Source organism: Triplophysa dalaica, chromosome 8 (genome assembly GCF_015846415.1).
Source record: "Triplophysa dalaica isolate WHDGS20190420 chromosome 8, ASM1584641v1, whole genome shotgun sequence".
Classification (NCBI taxonomy): Eukaryota; Metazoa; Chordata; class Actinopteri; order Cypriniformes; family Nemacheilidae; genus Triplophysa; species Triplophysa dalaica.
This window is the reverse complement of record NC_079549.1, coordinates 16,318,105-16,334,700: the sequence shown is the minus strand read 5'-3', so window position 1 is coordinate 16,334,700 and position 16,596 is coordinate 16,318,105. Positions and strand designations below refer to the sequence as shown.

General features: G+C 37.8%; 3 protein-coding genes across 4 annotated transcripts; 1 reads left to right on the top strand and 2 right to left on the bottom strand.

The window, feature by feature from the left end:
• Window positions 1-6: 6 nt before the first annotated feature.
• On the bottom strand, window positions 7-6,090 carry mob4 (MOB family member 4, phocein). The gene is made up of 8 exons (XM_056754791.1): window positions 6,005-6,090; window positions 2,168-2,230; window positions 1,805-1,905; window positions 1,639-1,681; window positions 1,417-1,503; window positions 1,160-1,239; window positions 919-1,030; window positions 7-498 (listed from the first exon to the last, which is right to left on the bottom strand). Exons 1-8 carry the CDS (start codon window positions 6,062-6,064, stop codon window positions 367-369), a joined length of 678 nt encoding a protein of 225 aa, XP_056610769.1. The 5' UTR covers window positions 6,065-6,090; the 3' UTR covers window positions 7-366.
• Window positions 6,091-8,266: 2,176 nt separating this feature from the next.
• hspe1 (heat shock 10 protein 1) lies at window positions 8,267-10,357 on the bottom strand. 2 transcript variants are annotated; one of them, XM_056754792.1, is made up of 4 exons: window positions 10,198-10,357; window positions 8,777-8,935; window positions 8,576-8,665; window positions 8,267-8,455 (listed from the first exon to the last, which is right to left on the bottom strand). In XM_056754792.1, exons 1-4 carry the CDS (start codon window positions 10,198-10,200, stop codon window positions 8,405-8,407), a joined length of 303 nt encoding a protein of 100 aa, XP_056610770.1. In that variant the 5' UTR covers window positions 10,201-10,357; the 3' UTR covers window positions 8,267-8,404. The 2 variants fall into 2 exon arrangements, with proteins under 2 accessions (XP_056610770.1, XP_056610771.1); XM_056754793.1 differs by having other exon boundaries at window positions 8,777-8,932; window positions 10,198-10,338.
• A 400-nt stretch (window positions 10,358-10,757) lies between these two features.
• hspd1 (heat shock 60 protein 1) lies at window positions 10,758-16,164 on the top strand. Its single transcript, XM_056755735.1, has 11 exons — window positions 10,758-10,880; window positions 12,402-12,577; window positions 12,755-13,090; window positions 13,186-13,281; window positions 13,361-13,454; window positions 13,524-13,692; window positions 13,947-14,046; window positions 14,253-14,498; window positions 14,910-15,084; window positions 15,202-15,380; window positions 15,501-16,164. Exons 2-11 carry the CDS (start codon window positions 12,404-12,406, stop codon window positions 15,657-15,659), a joined length of 1,728 nt encoding a protein of 575 aa, XP_056611713.1. The 5' UTR covers window positions 10,758-10,880; window positions 12,402-12,403; the 3' UTR covers window positions 15,660-16,164.
• Window positions 16,165-16,596: the final 432 nt, after the last annotated feature.

Here is a 16,596-nt window from a genome sequence, read left to right as displayed (position 1 = left end):
AGTACGCTAGGTACAAGTCTTTTATTAACAATTGACAATGAAAATACCATACATTTGAGTTTATTAAAAAAAAAGACATAGTGGGCCATATGTGAGCCCTCCACCCATGTAATAACTTAATGAGGGAAGAGACAGGGTGAATATCACCGGACTTGTTTAGAGTAAAGAGGGAAAAGAAGTAATTCATACTGGTAGAGCAGGATTTAGACTGGAGATCATAGAGGAGTGAGATATGTACAAGGAGCTCCTGATGGTACATTTTGAATGTTACAGCTGAATGATGAAATTTAGATCAAACAAAGCATAAGTGAGTGTAAAAGTTATCAATGACAAGCCACCGCTGTGTGGATGCTATAGGTTATAGGCTCAGGCATCACTTTCACCTGCAGTGGCACTCTGGACCTCCTCTTCCAGGATGGGCACAATGAGATTGTCCTTAGACATGAGATTGTACTTCATCACAAACCGAGTGAAACGGTGACACAAGAAAGTCTCGTTCTGTGAGGAGGAAATTATAGTCTTTAAACATACATTCTCCTCCATGACTAACATCACTCAACTGTTCTGTTAAAAAGGTGTGTAAAGGTGCCTCCTACTGACCGTTACAGGAAATACAGATTAAGTGTGAAAATAGTTTGCATTGTAATGTTTTTTTACAATGCTGAGTTTTTTATTTAAAGTAATATCTTTGTTTCAAAACCTTGTGAGTTGCCTTGACATCTACTGTCTACATAGGTCGCTGCTATCTTAGGTAACATATTAACTGAAATAGAAACTCTGATCTGGAACGGTTTAAATAGGCAAGAACTTTTTTACAAATACATAGCATGCACACAATAAGACATAAACAATTTATCTCATCGACAAATTTTTATAGAACCCATGTGATACAGTTGATGAAATTATTGTTATGCTCACCTCATACTTGTCAAAAATCTGGCGATGGTGAAAGTAAGCATGGGAAAAGATCCTATAGATGCGACGGCAAACAGAGCCCAGTTTGGCCACGGATGAATCCTTAATGCTGACGCTACACAGAAAGCAATGAGGGCATCACCGACTGCATCACTCAACATAACTTACTTTAGGCACCAACTGCTTGTTCATGTTCACATAAAAAAAAAAAATGTAATATCTTTTATAAATCCACAATACTTACCGGCTGGGAAAATACTTGTTGCTGTTGAGAAGACATGCAGCTCCATCAAGGGTGTGCCTTGTGTAGTCGATGGCAGGGCACTGTGATTGACAAGACAAACAAATATTTTATCATAAGCAGGAACAAACCGGTGGCAGAGAGCTTTCATCTGAGTGAACAAGATTTCCTGTAATAAACTAATGCATGCTTTCTTTATGAAACATTGATGTTTGGAAGTATATCAGTTTTCTAAGATTTGGAGAATTGAAAACACTAACCTCTTTGGGAGTTTTATGAGCAGCACACAGAAAGATCCACTGCTCAGTGGCTGTCATCTGGGTACACGTGTCCGGATGACACTCATTCTTTAGAGCAAAACAACCATTGTCAAACATAATTTCTAGATGTTTAATGATGTAAAAATAGTTAATGATCGGTTACATACAAAGTATGCAGTGCATACTAGTGTTTTTTGTTGAATGCAAGCTTGATCTATTTACCTGCAATTTAACTGCCAAGCCATTGAGCTCCAAACAGAACTGTCTATAATGAAAAACAGACATTGCATTGACATACTGTAGCTAAAACCATGTACACAATTCTAAGACTCACAGCAAAGGGCATCTGATAGCCTAAATTAATCAAACCATCAGAATAAAACCATACCTCAGATGTTCGTATTTCCAAACCCCTTCATCCTGGCCCTCTGGGGGCTCCATGATCTTCTCTATGTTTGAACAATCTGAACGAATGTTCTGCTGAATATACTGCAATGAAAAACAATGACAATCAATAACAACAATTTAAATCACAATATAAAAACATGTTGCAAAGAAAACAGCAATTTTTATGTTTTTTCTTTAAAGTAAACAATCGTGTCTTTTACAATGTTTAGTGTTTGACAGAAAATGATCACTGTCTGCTTTTCACTGAAAATGCTGATTTTTCATTTTGGGATAACTTTACTCCTTTAAAAGTAGGATTGAAAGTGTTTTTAATGTCAGTAGCATAAACCTTTATAAATCTCACCTGTTGTACAGCCAGGGTGCTGTCCATCTCTTCAAAAGACTCATCTGGCCAGTTATAGAAATCCTATAAGATAAAATCAGTTTGTTATATAAACTTACATTACTAGAATTAGAGGCAGGCGTTAAAGACCCAAGACTGACATTCAAATACACTGGTCAACGTTTAAAGTGGATCAAAACCTTTCTTCAAAGTTGTTCTAAATTCAAAATGTGTTTCTTTCACAATTTGTGCAGAATTAGTGTTGTCATTAAAGAAATTCATCCAAAATGAATTTTGATGGTCTCCAGACATGATGTCAGTTGTCCATAATTGGGAACTGGTTATCACTTAATGCTCTAAAAGCTGGACATGAGGTCTTCTGGATGCAACAGGGACACGAATATCCACTTAAACTGAGGAGACGACTTCATGAAGTTGGCTTGAGAGCCAGAAAACCAGCTTTGAGGGTGCCTCTTTCCAGAGCACACAAACTGGCATGTCTGCAGTGGGCCAGAGAACATTGCAGGTGGACACTGAATGAGTGGGGTACAGTGCTCTTAACAGATGAGTCCCGGTTCTGTGTGGACTTTCCAGACAGGCATAGGAGGGTTTGTCGTCACTCTGGGGAGAAAAATGTCACAAAATGTTGTACAGCATGATCGTTTTGGCGGATCATCGCTCATGGTTTGGGGAGGCATCTCCATGGGTGGAAGGACAGAGCCTGTCATTATCAAAAATGGCAGTCTGACAGGCCACAGGTATAGAGATGAAATTCTGAGACCAGTTGTGCGTCCGTATGCTGGTGCAATGTGGCCAGATTTCGTGGTTATGGATGACAACGCCAGCCCTCTTCAAACAAGGCTGATGACGGAATTCTTGTAGGACGAGGGCATCTCAAGGATGGATTGGCCAGCCCAGGCACCCGACTTGAATGGCAAGCCATCCCGCAACAGAATATCCAAAACCTGATCTCAAGCATGCACAGGCAATGTGAGGCTGTGATCAATGTCAGAGGTGGTAACACTGCCTACTGAATGGTTGTCTCAATGCATAACATTTGTTGTTTTTTTGTTTATGACTTGTTTGTTGCATTTGTTTAACCATGGAATTCATGCTTGTTTTACAGTAAAAAGATTATTGATCTGCTGTAACATGTTCAATGACATTTTTTTGTTGAACTGGAAAAACTTTCTTTCCTGTTTTGAGTCTTCACACTGATGCTTTCCACAGAGTGACAACAGTACAGTCCAGTAGACTATCCAGTTCATCTCCATTAAGACCATTTTGCTGATTCCTTGAGGCATTCCAAAGGCACTAGATTGTCCACTGCAGGCAATAAAGTTTAAGAGGCATTTCTAGTCCATTGTGACTTCAGGTGAATCACATAAGTACTGCACAACCAACAGTTTTTTGGTGAACAGCTGCAAATGTGTGATCATGTCTGGGCATCATCGAAAGGGATGAGGAATGAATTCCCATTGATGACAACATTGATTAATAGCACACCTACATGTTTATACATGATTTTTTATACAATACCTGTTCTCGTCTTAGGATAATTTTGATTAACTTTTTTGATCCACTTCAAATGTTGACTAGTGTATGTCTTCCGAGTTTGACACAACAGAAAAGTGTGTTATTAACCACCCAGCCAAATTTGAATAGAGAAAAAAAAACATCTAAGTAAATAAAATAAGTTATCTTGGAAATATGAGTAGGACGCTGGGGGCGCGTCTCCGCTGTTGGCACTGAATGACAATAATGACAATGAGCCACGCCCACTCACGTCACTCCCAGGAGACCCCAGTAGGCTATATGAAGATTTTTATGGGAGGACTTTAATAAAAAAAAAGGGTGATTCTATGCGCGAAATATTCATTAATAGATAATTCACGAGTTCACCTATGCATATCCCAGAGGCTCGTGGTGAGGAGCCGGGGTACTGGAGGGATGCTGAATGCAGGTAAGACAGCTTTTTCTATTTGTAGTGGTTCTCTCTTGAGCTGATAAGGTAGATGCTGAGATTGCTGATAGCGAACCAGCCGTGTGCATTATCTGCTCGTGCTTCTCCTGAACTTTTGTCTGAAATTAAACATTCACTGAAGCACGTTGCCATCACGCAGAGTGATCCTCCTTCCGTTTTTCGTTATTGTCATCTGTCCATTCGCATCTGCGTTACCGTTTGCTTGCTATTTGGCGTGAGATTTGTTTAGTTGGGCAGAGTGAGAGAGCCTGAAAGCGTTTGCGTGAGAGCTTACAACCCCTGGGCTCGTAATTGAGCAGACGCCTGATGCTAGGCGATCTAGTGATCCATGCATCCACAGTGCGTAAGTAATTTATAATTTATGCAAAAGTAATTTATAGCAAGACCCCAGTGACCATGGTCACCATAGATACGGATGGCTTACTATTACTAGGGCTGGTCCGAACACCATTTTTGGAACTTCGAAGCTTCGGTAGTAATCAACACCCAATATTCGAACCTTCGTAGGAGGGGCTGAACATATATTTCTCTAATAACGCAGGAATCTATGTGTCTGGCTGTTTGTCATTCACACTGAAGGGGGTTATTTCACAATAACAGCAGGCTGCTTGTACATTATTCCGCTTATTACATGGCTACTTGGCACATGAGAAAAAACTGGACATGGAATGTGAATTAGAAATATTACATTAGCTAATTTTTACCGATTACAGAGCTTCCATGAGGAAAAGCCGTTTACTTTACTTGGGTAAGAAACGACGTTCAAATGTCACAAACAGGCATTTTGGTTGAATCATTTGTAAATATAATGTCATATATGTTATTAAAAGACATATTTATATTTAATTAGTCAAAACAAAACTGTCAAAATGATTTGCTGCATCCAGGTTACCGTGAGTTTTTATTTGTTTGAGAAGAGGTGGAAAAAGTAAAAAATATTATTAAATACAAGTACTACTACTTTGATAAATTTAAACTTGAGTACAAGTAATATAGCCAGTCAAAAATTATACTTAAGTAAAAGCAGCTTGTTTAAATTTACTAAAAGTAAAAGTAACTGCTTTGTGCAACACCAACAATAGTCACAGTTTCTAATTGTATATATTGAAACGCGTTTAAACATGTAAATGTACAAGTAAAATTACAGATATACAGAAAAGTTAACGTTACTTAAAAAAGAACAAGTACACAAAAACTACTCAATACAGCAACGCGAGTAAATGTGATTCGGTGTTATCTTGGAATAACAAAACTGCAAATGTTGCGACTGGCCAATCAGAATCAAGCATTCCAACGAGCCTTGTACTTTGTATGTAATAATATATTGTAACATAGGTGTCATTTTTAAGCGATACATACATCATAACTTCATAAGACACAACAAACTCAAAGCAGCTAACGTTACATACAATAACTACCAAGTTCATGAGTGTATAATGACTCTATCCGCTGATTTGTGTTTAATATCTAACTATATAAATGTTTTATGAGCTTCGACAGTGGTTATCATCCGGGTATTTTTACACGGCTGCTAATGTTAGCTGACTGCTATTACTGAGATAGCAAGATCATGAAAACCTAACTTCAGGCTTCAGACACCCTGACTCCTTTTTTACTATATATTTTCATACTTTCGAAAGAATGGCAAAACTATGTCGACACACCAACACTTGAAGAAAACCTTTTATTTAGACTTGTATTTGAATTTTATTGGCTAACGTTACATGCTAAGTTAGCTATTTTGCTAACTTAGCTGTGGCTTCCGCTCCCAAAACAGCGAATCGTCTTTATTTAATTATTATGTCAGAATATAAATAAGGAACAGAAATGGGTTTGATTAAATAAGCTAAATTTCAACGGGCATTTCATTTTACCTTCGCCTTGGTGCCTGGTCTATTCCTCCTCAGAACAGCTGTGCCCTCCGCCATGACCATCTCGACAGATTTAGATTCTTATTGACAGCGCGACCCCAGTGGACGAGTAGAGCCACTACAGGCAAAGATCAAACGCACCAACCCCAAAATGATTTGTACACCGATGTCACACTTAAACATATGAATTAAACCAAGTGACATTTATTATTAAGTTTTAAAATATACACATAGGTATATGTGACCTGCAAGAAGGCACAAGACCCTTCAAATTGATTTCAGCATTTACATTTTATGATGCTGATGTTTTTATGTAAAGCAACCTATAGTGCATTCAAGATATGTATTTAATTAGCATTTCTTTTTGGGGATCAAACCCATGACCTTTCCACTGCTAACAAAATGTTCTATCAAGTACCTACTCAGCTACAAGAAAACTTGATGATGTCTTTGGAAGTTTGGATGTAAAAATCCAACAAATATTTAGATTTTAAATAATATTTATTATGCACTATTTCTAGGTCAATCAGATCCTGAGTCCATGAAATCAAATTAAAATATTCCTTTACTTAAATGAATGTCTACAGTTTATTAAAAAATATATTTATAATGCATAAAAAATATATGAATATGCTCACTAACTGTACATGATAACCATTTATTTTTTAGTAAGTTAAGAGTCCAGAAAATAAGGTTTGACAGACATTATTTTATAAACATTCGACACAACAGTCTTAACAAACATCAATAAGTGAGTTTTATTTGTGAAAATAGGTTTATAGATGGCATATAGTTTATTTATGGATTACCTAAAAAACATATAGATTATTTATTGTATTAAACACTATGAAACTAACCATGTCACATAAATGAAGCACATTTTATTTCATAACACCCACTACACTCACAAACACATTATTTTCAGTTCTGACTGTGAAGAGAGAAACAATGACTTAATGGCTTCTCAAAACTCTAATTTTCAATTACAAGTACCTCGGTGTTATAATCTCTTGAGGACCTGACATTGACTTCACACATTCAGACACAGGTGAATAAAGCTGAGGAAATTCAGGTTTCACCAACAATCCTGAAAACTTTCTATTCATGGGCCATAGAAAAGGTTTTAACTCATTGCATCTCAGTGTGGTATGGGAACAGCTTCAGCAAAGACCGCAAAGCCCTGCAGAGAGATGTGCGCAAAGTTCAGGTGTTTGTTTGTTCACTGCATATAAACTGTGGATATAACGCTGGATTTGGAGAATGTTTGAAACTGATATGTGGAGCCGTCCCAGCGCCAAAAGATGCCGGACATGAACCCCACGCGGTGAGTGAAACTGATGCAGTGTTTTGTTGACAATGGGTGCGCACTCCCTTTGTTTCAGCCAGTAAAACTGTATCTATCTTTTATAAATGTGATCAAACTAAATACTCTTCGAAGATATGAGGTATGCAATTCTACTCTATAGGTACTCAAGATTAATATGAGATTGGCAGAAACCCTGTGTGTTACGCCATCTTTAACTTCATTTGACCTCACTCATTGTACTCTTAAGAACATTCAACATCCATTTAGTGAACAATTAGTGAACATTCAACTAGTCCTATCAAGTAAACCTACCTGCACACAGCACAGACTGCTATTTTTCTTGTTACTGCCAAGTAACCACCATGAGTATCTGATTGCACATTCCTGCTAGTGCAAATATTTAGTTTATTATAGACTATATTTGACTCTGGATCACAAAACCAGACTTAAGTAGCACAGGAATTTTTTTAGTAAAAGACAAAAATACATTGTATCAGTCAAAATTATCCATTTTTCTTTTATGCCAAAAATCATTAGGATATTAAGTTAAGATCATGTTCCATGAAGATATTTTGTAAATTTCCTACCTTAAATATATAAAAGCTTTATTTTTGTGAGTGGATGGCCTGCCACAGTGCCCCTGATTAACAACTTCAAAGGCAATTTTCTCAATATTTTCTCAGATTCCTGAGTTTTAAACGGTTGTATCTCAACCAGATATTGTCATATTCTAACAACTCATACATCAATATAAAGCTTATTTACTCATCTTTCAGATTATGAAAAATCTCAATTTCGAAAAATTGACCCATAAAACTGGTTTTGTTGTCCAGGGTCACATATCCTTCTGTGTTGTATTTTGTGTATTTTCCTTTTGCATTAGCTGACCTGACCTACATTTCACTGCTGGTTGTATATTCTCTATATAACTGTCCATGTGTCAAATAAAAATCATGAGCTAAACATCAGAATTACTTTATTGTAACAAAACATGATCATACTTATTTACAATCAAATTACACTGAAAAAGGAAACAAAAACCGAGCAACCATTCTTTAACTCCAGATTGAAACAGATGGCAGAACAACAAGCAGACTTTAATCTACATATTTGCCAAGTATATCTCCATCTCGGAACAGGAAATAGTCCTACAAGAGAAAAAAAGAATAACTTGAAAGGCCATTCTGCATCATGTTCCTGTCTTGGCTAAGATGTAGCAAATGCAATATGGTTACAGGTCAGAACAAGAATTAATGTTTTGTTCTAACCTTGTCTTCAAGGACCACCTTAGTTCCTCCATACTCTGGCAGCATAACTTTATCTCCAACTTTGACACAGACAGGCGTAACATTCCCCTCCTAAAAGAAAAGGCATCTTTTCACTCAGAGACCAACCTATATAGTGTACAACCTACACATCAAACACAATGTAAAGACAAATATTTAAAGATAATAAATAGATAGAGATACCTTGTTGGTAGTTCCGGGTCCCACTGCTACCACTGTTGCCTGCAGCACTTTGCCCTGGGCCTTTTCTGGAATCATGATGCCTCCTCTTGTCACAGTCTCTGCGGCTAAACGTTCTACTAACACACGGTCGAACATGGGGAGAAATTTCCGGAAAGCCTGCTGTGAAACACAGGCATGTTAAATGTAATGTAAAGATAGTAACTGCATTTGTCTCAAAACAATCGCATTAAACTGTATCACCAAATGACTGTTACTGATCTCCAGGAGTTGTCCTATTCTATTGCGCAATCTTCATCTATATTATATATTTTTATAACATCCATTAATTTTATTTTCTCATGATGTTATTTCGAAGACAAGAGCAGCTGCCTGACCAGATTAATGTGTGTGACCTTGAGAGGAGGTTGTGTATGAGAGAGGGCATTTGGGACAGAACACTCGTGTGGAGGAGGAGAGAAGTTGGGGGTTTTGTAAATGTTTACCATCCCTCTGAAGGGCAAAGAACAGACGCCATGATAAACCTCAAGGCTGAACATTAATGAATGTTCCTGAAGATTTAGAATGATTTTGTTGCGCGTGTCCCCTCATGATATAACACCAGGCAAAGTGCAACAAAAGCATGTCATAAAGTTGCTTCGAATAACTGTGTAATAGACAGTTAAGCATTCTTTAATGTTTTTAGAGCGGACTGATTCCATCATTAATACACAACTGTACGTTTACACCAGCTGAGAAACGCTTTTTATTTATATGCTTCAATAATCTAACGAAAGACAAAAGAAATCACAGTTACTGTGTAGGTCACACGTGTTCTCATTCATTCAAAATTACCCGGAAGTTATCACATCTTGCTGAAAGGCTATTGGTCGAAATGATTATAGGTTATGGGGCCCTCTGATAAGCGGATTCACGAATATACAAACTGTTTTTTAAAGTAAATGTATCTTTTAACATGTACATATGACAACTATGTGACAAAAATACATTATTAACGAAGACCGATATCCTCATGATACCGGATGTCATATAAAAATTGGATATTAGGTCCACATTTGAATTTCGCAAATTAAACCAAACACAATGATCACTTTTCTACCACTACGCTGTACTTGGGTTATGACATGCTTACGAGGATATTCTGTTTAATATATGCCAAATTGCATAACGTTACGTGCAATCACAAATCGTGATCACATTTCATATCACATTTGAACAAATTCCGCTCCTGACACGTGTGTGTTGCAAAGTACCACCATTCCCCCAGATTAACGCAAAGTAAGACTAACGTACATTACTATGACCTTGATGTTGCAGCTGATGGAGTGTTAGAAAAAATAGCGTCATTTCAGAAATCAAAAAGTATACTGATAGAAAGAACTCGAATAAAAATGCAGACAGATGAAATATCATAGATGTCTTACCATATTGATTGGTCTTTAGGAATACACGTCCGGCAGAACAGCACAAGAGGATCAAACTGGACCACTTCAATGCTAGTATCCACGTGAAGAAATGTCTAGAACCGCACTGCGCATGCGCAATTTTACAATCCTTACAGAACACGTCCTGAAATCTAGAATATTCCTCGATAGCAGATGTTAAGGACTGACATTTTAATATTGTCTATGTTTTTAAAAATCTTCAATTTTGAGAAAAGTTATGTTTAATTATACATGAAACAGTTTTATTCTGTTGCAACACAATTTGTTATTGCACAATCTTGACTCATGACCTCGCTTTTTTCTCCAATAGAATCTGCGAATATTCTCGAATTTGACGCCCCGGAACCAGCATAACATAAATTACATGGTCAAATAGAATACATTTGAATAGTGTTTTTAAGCAATATGAATTATGTACGTTTTGTATATAAAAATAAAGCCAAAGGCCGTGTATCAATGCTGTTAAAGAACATAACATACATTTAATTTAAAGTTATTTGGTAATTCAGATCCCGGGGCAAGGGGGTGGTAACCCGGATGAAGAACACACGTGCGGTGAATGTAACTGCAGCAGCTACAAATCTCCTCTCGTGCTTATATCATTCAGGCTGCTGTACTGACGGACACGCGCATCCTTTCATTCACCTACAGATCACTCTACAGTAAGTTACTTATTGCATTACTCATATTTATTCAACACTACAAACAATACGTGTCTTTAATTGGACGGTAATGTACTGTGATTTTTAATTAAAGAGGCCTAATGTTAAACCGGTTGATACATGTTATATATGTAACATTGCCATCATGTAATACCAATGTCAGAACAGTCAATTTGTTCTTCGCGATTTTAATGAACAGTGTGCATGTTTAGTGTCTCATTAGTTGTCATTTGTTCCTGTCACATTCTAGAACTCTGCACTTCAGAAAAGATGCACTTGCTTACAATTTAATATCTTAAATAAAAACAACCCATGTATTTTATATCAAATGCACAACTTATTATAATAAATTAGTGTTATAATTTCCTGCTGTGGCATTCTATAATCAAATTACAGCTCCTAAAACCTATTCGAGTCTAGGGAAGATTATGGCTCACTATGGCACGCCATGCTAGCTTTAGCAAATTCTGTAACATCGAGGCCCAAGGTTAGTTTTGAAAGGGCCAAAATGTTTCGTTTTGATCAGCAAAGGGGATAGCTGGAGAACTTTGTAACGTGAACTCATGGAGATGAAAGGGATCATTTCCGTCGCCATGACGCGGATTGATTTTGACCTTGTGACGCCCTGAACACACGTGGGGTAACGTTAGAGGAGAAGCTTGTGGGTTCCGAATGACCCTTTCACGGTACACTTTAGTGCAATTATTACCTTTCGCTTTTATATTTAAATTCATTTTCTCTCTTCGTATGATTTTGGTCTGGTGTGCAATAAAGTGTTCACCTGAGCAACGAGATGAAAATCGTCTGCAACATAACATGATTTATGTGATCAACGATGCGCTCAGCCCACTCACGATACGTTAAGACTAGTACCACGATATTGGCTCAAACTTTAAGTCTTCAATTAACATTTACAACTAGAATTGATAACGTTCGAGCTTTAATTGAACCTTCTGTATGTACACGCATAACATTTGAATAATGTCACTGAAAAAGAAAACAATTGAAATGAATTTAAACAAAATTAAGGGAGGATTTAAGAAAACTAGCCCCCAAAAAACAAACTCCTAAAGCAGGAAAAGCGCAAAGCTCGCATAGTTTGGGGAATATCGCGATAACCACAATTTATCAAGAAATCCCTGTTATTTTACTGTTTTATGAGTTTGGTATGCAATTATGAGAACAGACAGTGCAGTGCATTCATGGACCAGTAGGGACAATTTTCTGTTATTCAGAAAGTTTGTCTCGTGACCTTGACTTAAAACATTACTTTGCTGGCTCAGGATTTTTAATTAATTATAATTTAATGTTAAAGCTGCTATATGTTTTAGAGATATTTGAAAGTTGACAAATATTTTTCATCTTTGAAACCAATAATTTATTAAAAAAATTATTCAAACTAATTTTTGATTACACTACTATACAGATGGATTAGAAATGACACAAATCAAATTAAAATCTTTCTTTTTCAAAGAAAAAATCCTCAACTATGTGTTTGAACTATTTTACTCATTCCCTTAGAAATGCTGCGTTTATCCACTGTGATGAGAAATATAAGGCCGGTCAGCAGGGCGCTGGCCCCGCATTTGACCCGTTCATACGCTAAGGAGATCAAGTTTGGAGCTGAAGCCCGGGCCCTCATGCTCCAGGGCGTTGACCTGTTGGCTGATGCTGTGGCTGTCACCATGGGACCAAAGGTATGTTGAGCTTTGGTAGCCGGGGAGCTGCTTTTTTTTTAATATATTTTATCTTACTGACATAATTGAGTACATCAGTAGATATCAGTGCAACTTGTAAAATACATTTGTGTGCAGTTTTCAATGATTATTGACAGAAATAATCTGGATAAAACTAGATTTGGTTCTCTTTCCCAGGGTCGCAACGTCATCATTGAGCAGAGCTGGGGAAGCCCCAAGGTCACCAAAGATGGTGTCACAGTAGCCAAAAGCATTGACCTGAAGGATAAGTATAAGAACATAGGAGCCAAGCTTGTACAGGACGTAGCTAACAACACTAATGAGGAGGCTGGAGATGGCACTACAACCGCCACGGTGCTGGCCCGTGCGGTTGCAAAGGAGGGATTTGACACCATTAGCAAAGGCGCCAACCCCGTAGAGATCCGTAAAGGAGTCATGACAGCAGTGGAAACTGTTATCAATGAACTAAAAAGAACCTCTAAGCCGGTAACAACACCAGAGGAGATTGCCCAGGTAAAATGGTGGTCCTAGCAAAAATGTACCAAAGTGATTTAAAAATCTTAGCTTGTTGTTTTTGACCTTTTTGCTCAATCCTGCTTTTGGTATAGGTGGCCACCATTTCTTCCAATGGAGACACTGAGGTTGGTGAAATCATCTCCAATGCCATGAAGAAAGTAGGACGTAGAGGTGTTATTACAGTAAAGGTAGGCTTTACAGTAAAGAAAGTATTTAGTACTGAAACGATGGAATGAGGGTTCAACTCACTGTTATTTCTGTTTAAAGGATGGTAAAACCATGCATGATGAACTTGAGATCATTGAAGGAATGAAGTTTGACCGTGGTTACATTTCTCCTTACTTCATCAACACTGCTAAAGGTAAATATTTGTTTATTAGAAAGTCGCATTAGTAGGCTGCTATAACCTCCAGCTTTCTTTTGCACTCAGGTCAGAAGTGTGAGTTCCAGGATGCTTATGTGCTTCTAAGTGAGAAAAAGATATCCAGTGTACAGAGCATTGTGCCGGCACTGGAACTTGCTAACCAGCATCGCAAGCCTCTGGTCATTGTGGCTGAAGATGTGGATGGAGAAGCACTTAGCACTCTGGTCCTAAACAGGTTTGTATTTAAATCCTTTGCTAGGTTAGCGTCAGCATAAAATTGCTGTGAATAAAAGAAGACAAATATTAGCAAATTAAAGATCGTGTTTCTAATCACTGTTTATAGATACTTAAATACCAATTTGCCATATCTAAAAATAATGGGAAAAACTGTAGTAACTTTATTTTGGTTATTATTATTCCGGCCTTTCGCCTTTGCTTTAGTAATACCCTGTTATTTAAAGGCTCTGGGTTATGTTAACTGACCCGCAGGTTAAAGGTTGGACTGCAGGTTGTTGCAGTCAAGGCTCCAGGATTCGGGGACAACCGAAAGAACCAGCTGCTGGACATAGCTGTGTCCACTGGTGGCACTGTATGTTTAAGGCTTTCTTCTGTATTGCATTCATCATGTATTTTTTATATGTTCATTTTGAAATATTTAATCAAATCAAATCTAGGAACTTTATTTACAATCCACTTATGATGCATATTAATTATTGTAAAGTTTGTATGAGGTTTATTCTCTAAGAAAGTCAAAAGGTGTTTCTTATATATGGATGCTTGCATTTTTGTTTTCAGGTGTTTGGTGATGATGCTATGGGTCTGGCCATTGAAGATATCCAGGCACATGACTTTGGCAAGGTTGGCGAGGTCATTGTGACGAAGGATGACACGATGCTCCTTAAAGGACGTGGTGATGCAGCAGCCATTGAGAAACGTGTGAATGAGATCACCGAACAGCTGGAAAGCACAAACAGCGACTATGAGAAGGAGAAACTGAACGAGCGTCTGGCAAAACTCTCTGATGGAGTGGCTGTGATAAAGGTATTGTGACAGTATGGAGATGTTTAGGTGATCGAGACCGAAGAGAGTTTGGGTTCAACCAAATATAAACAATTTAGTCACCCTCTTGTCATTATGACTTTCGCAGAACACAAAAGAAGACCTTTTGAAGAATGTTGTTGATTGGCCCCCATTCACTTGCATTGCTTTTGTGTCCATACAATAGAAGTGGATGGGGGCCATTGCCGTCCATTTACTAGCTTGCTTCAAAATAACTTTTGTGTTCTGCGGAAGAACCAAAGGCATAAAGGTTTGAAATGACAAGGAGAATTTTTATTTTTAGGTGAACAGTTACTTTAATGCACTGTTAATTTTACTATAACATCTCAGTTGGCCGTTACAAAGTCAGGCTTGAAAAAGTCATCATATTCATGATGTCAAAATCTTCATTAGGTTGGAGGCACTAGTGACGTTGAAGTAAATGAAAAGAAAGACCGTGTCACTGATGCTCTGAATGCCACTCGAGCTGCTGTGGAGGAGGGAATCGTTCTTGGTGGAGGATGTGCCCTCCTGCGCTGCATCCCAGCCCTGGATAACATCAAACCTGTCAATGCTGATCAGAAAATAGGTAGAGGCTGGATATATACTCTTGATCCTATGAACTTTTGGAACAGTTGTTTTGTTCTTGCCTGTAAAATGATCATGGAGTGAGCATCCCTAATCTGTTATTTTTGTACTCTTCAAGGTATCGACATTATTCGCAGAGCCCTGCGTATTCCTGCCATGACCATTGCTAGGAACGCCGGAGTTGAGGGCTCTCTGGTGGTTGAGAAGATCTTACAGAGTGCTCCAGAAATCGGATACGATGCTTTGAATGGAGAATATGTCAACATGGTTGAAAAGGGAATTATTGACCCCACAAAGGTTTGCGTGTGTTTTACAGAATTTCATGAGTCTAAATGTTGTTTTTGTGTAATATGAAATGTTCATTATCATGTCTCTTTGTGTAATGTGAAATGTTCATTATCATGTCTCTACCCACAGGTCGTAAGGACAGCACTCTTGGATGCTGCAGGTGTTGCTTCTCTCTTGTGTACCGCTGAAGCCGTCGTCACGGAAATTCCCAAGGAGGAGAAGGAAATGCCTAGTGGAGGAATGGGTGGTATGGGAGGCATGGGAGGCATGGGTGGCATGGGCTTCTAAACCACTCTTTACTGACTATAGAGAAAGGGTTATGAGCGGGGGACATGATTCGCCCCTTTCTTTCAACTTGGAGAAACCTGCCGATACTGAGTGCTGGTACTTTTGTCACGGAGCAAAGATACGAACCTTAAACCAATCTCCCTTCCTTCCACCACTGTTGATCTCATCTCTGCTCATGATTGAAGACATGATTCAATTGCTTAAAGACATTCTCCTGATAATGTTTGTCTGCTTGGTTCTTTAACATTGTGTCAATTGTTTCCATCCAACCATTCAAATGCCAAACAGTGCATATGAGAACTGTTGCTGTTGTAGTGTTTGAATGCATATAACTGGTTCTGAATGACCGTAAAGCCAGACGTTCAGGTTAAAGTCTGCCTCAAGCTAGAAAGCAGCAGAAACCTTGACCAGTTGTATCAAAGAATTCCTTTTCATTAATTGTCATTGTTTTGTACACTGTGTTCATTATTTCATATAAAAATAAAACTGTCATTTGATGATTACACATCTTTGACAAAGTTTTTCTTGTTTACTTTTCATTTGTTACTTTTAGTCGTTTCAATTAAAAACAGATCATTGAATTGAATACTTGGATATCAGCTTGAATGAGTGCTCTTGTTTTTCTTGTTTTGTGTCTAAATCTGATTGGGAGTTGAGGATATTTTGGTCAAGACTAGAGTTCAGTATAAAGGTTCAGTGTAGGGATGGTGAACTTGTTGCACAGCAGTTTTAAAACAGCCTTCGCACACAATGCTCAAAAATATACTTTCAACACTTACAACACAACCAATATGAGTTTGTTCTAAAGATCTTTAGTGGTACATAAAGTTGTTACAAAAAACTGCTGTTCAACAAGTGATAATTGTTTGTGAACAGGAGTACATTCTGTACAGATGTACCACAGTGATCATTCAACAATGTTTTGTATAATGTAGTC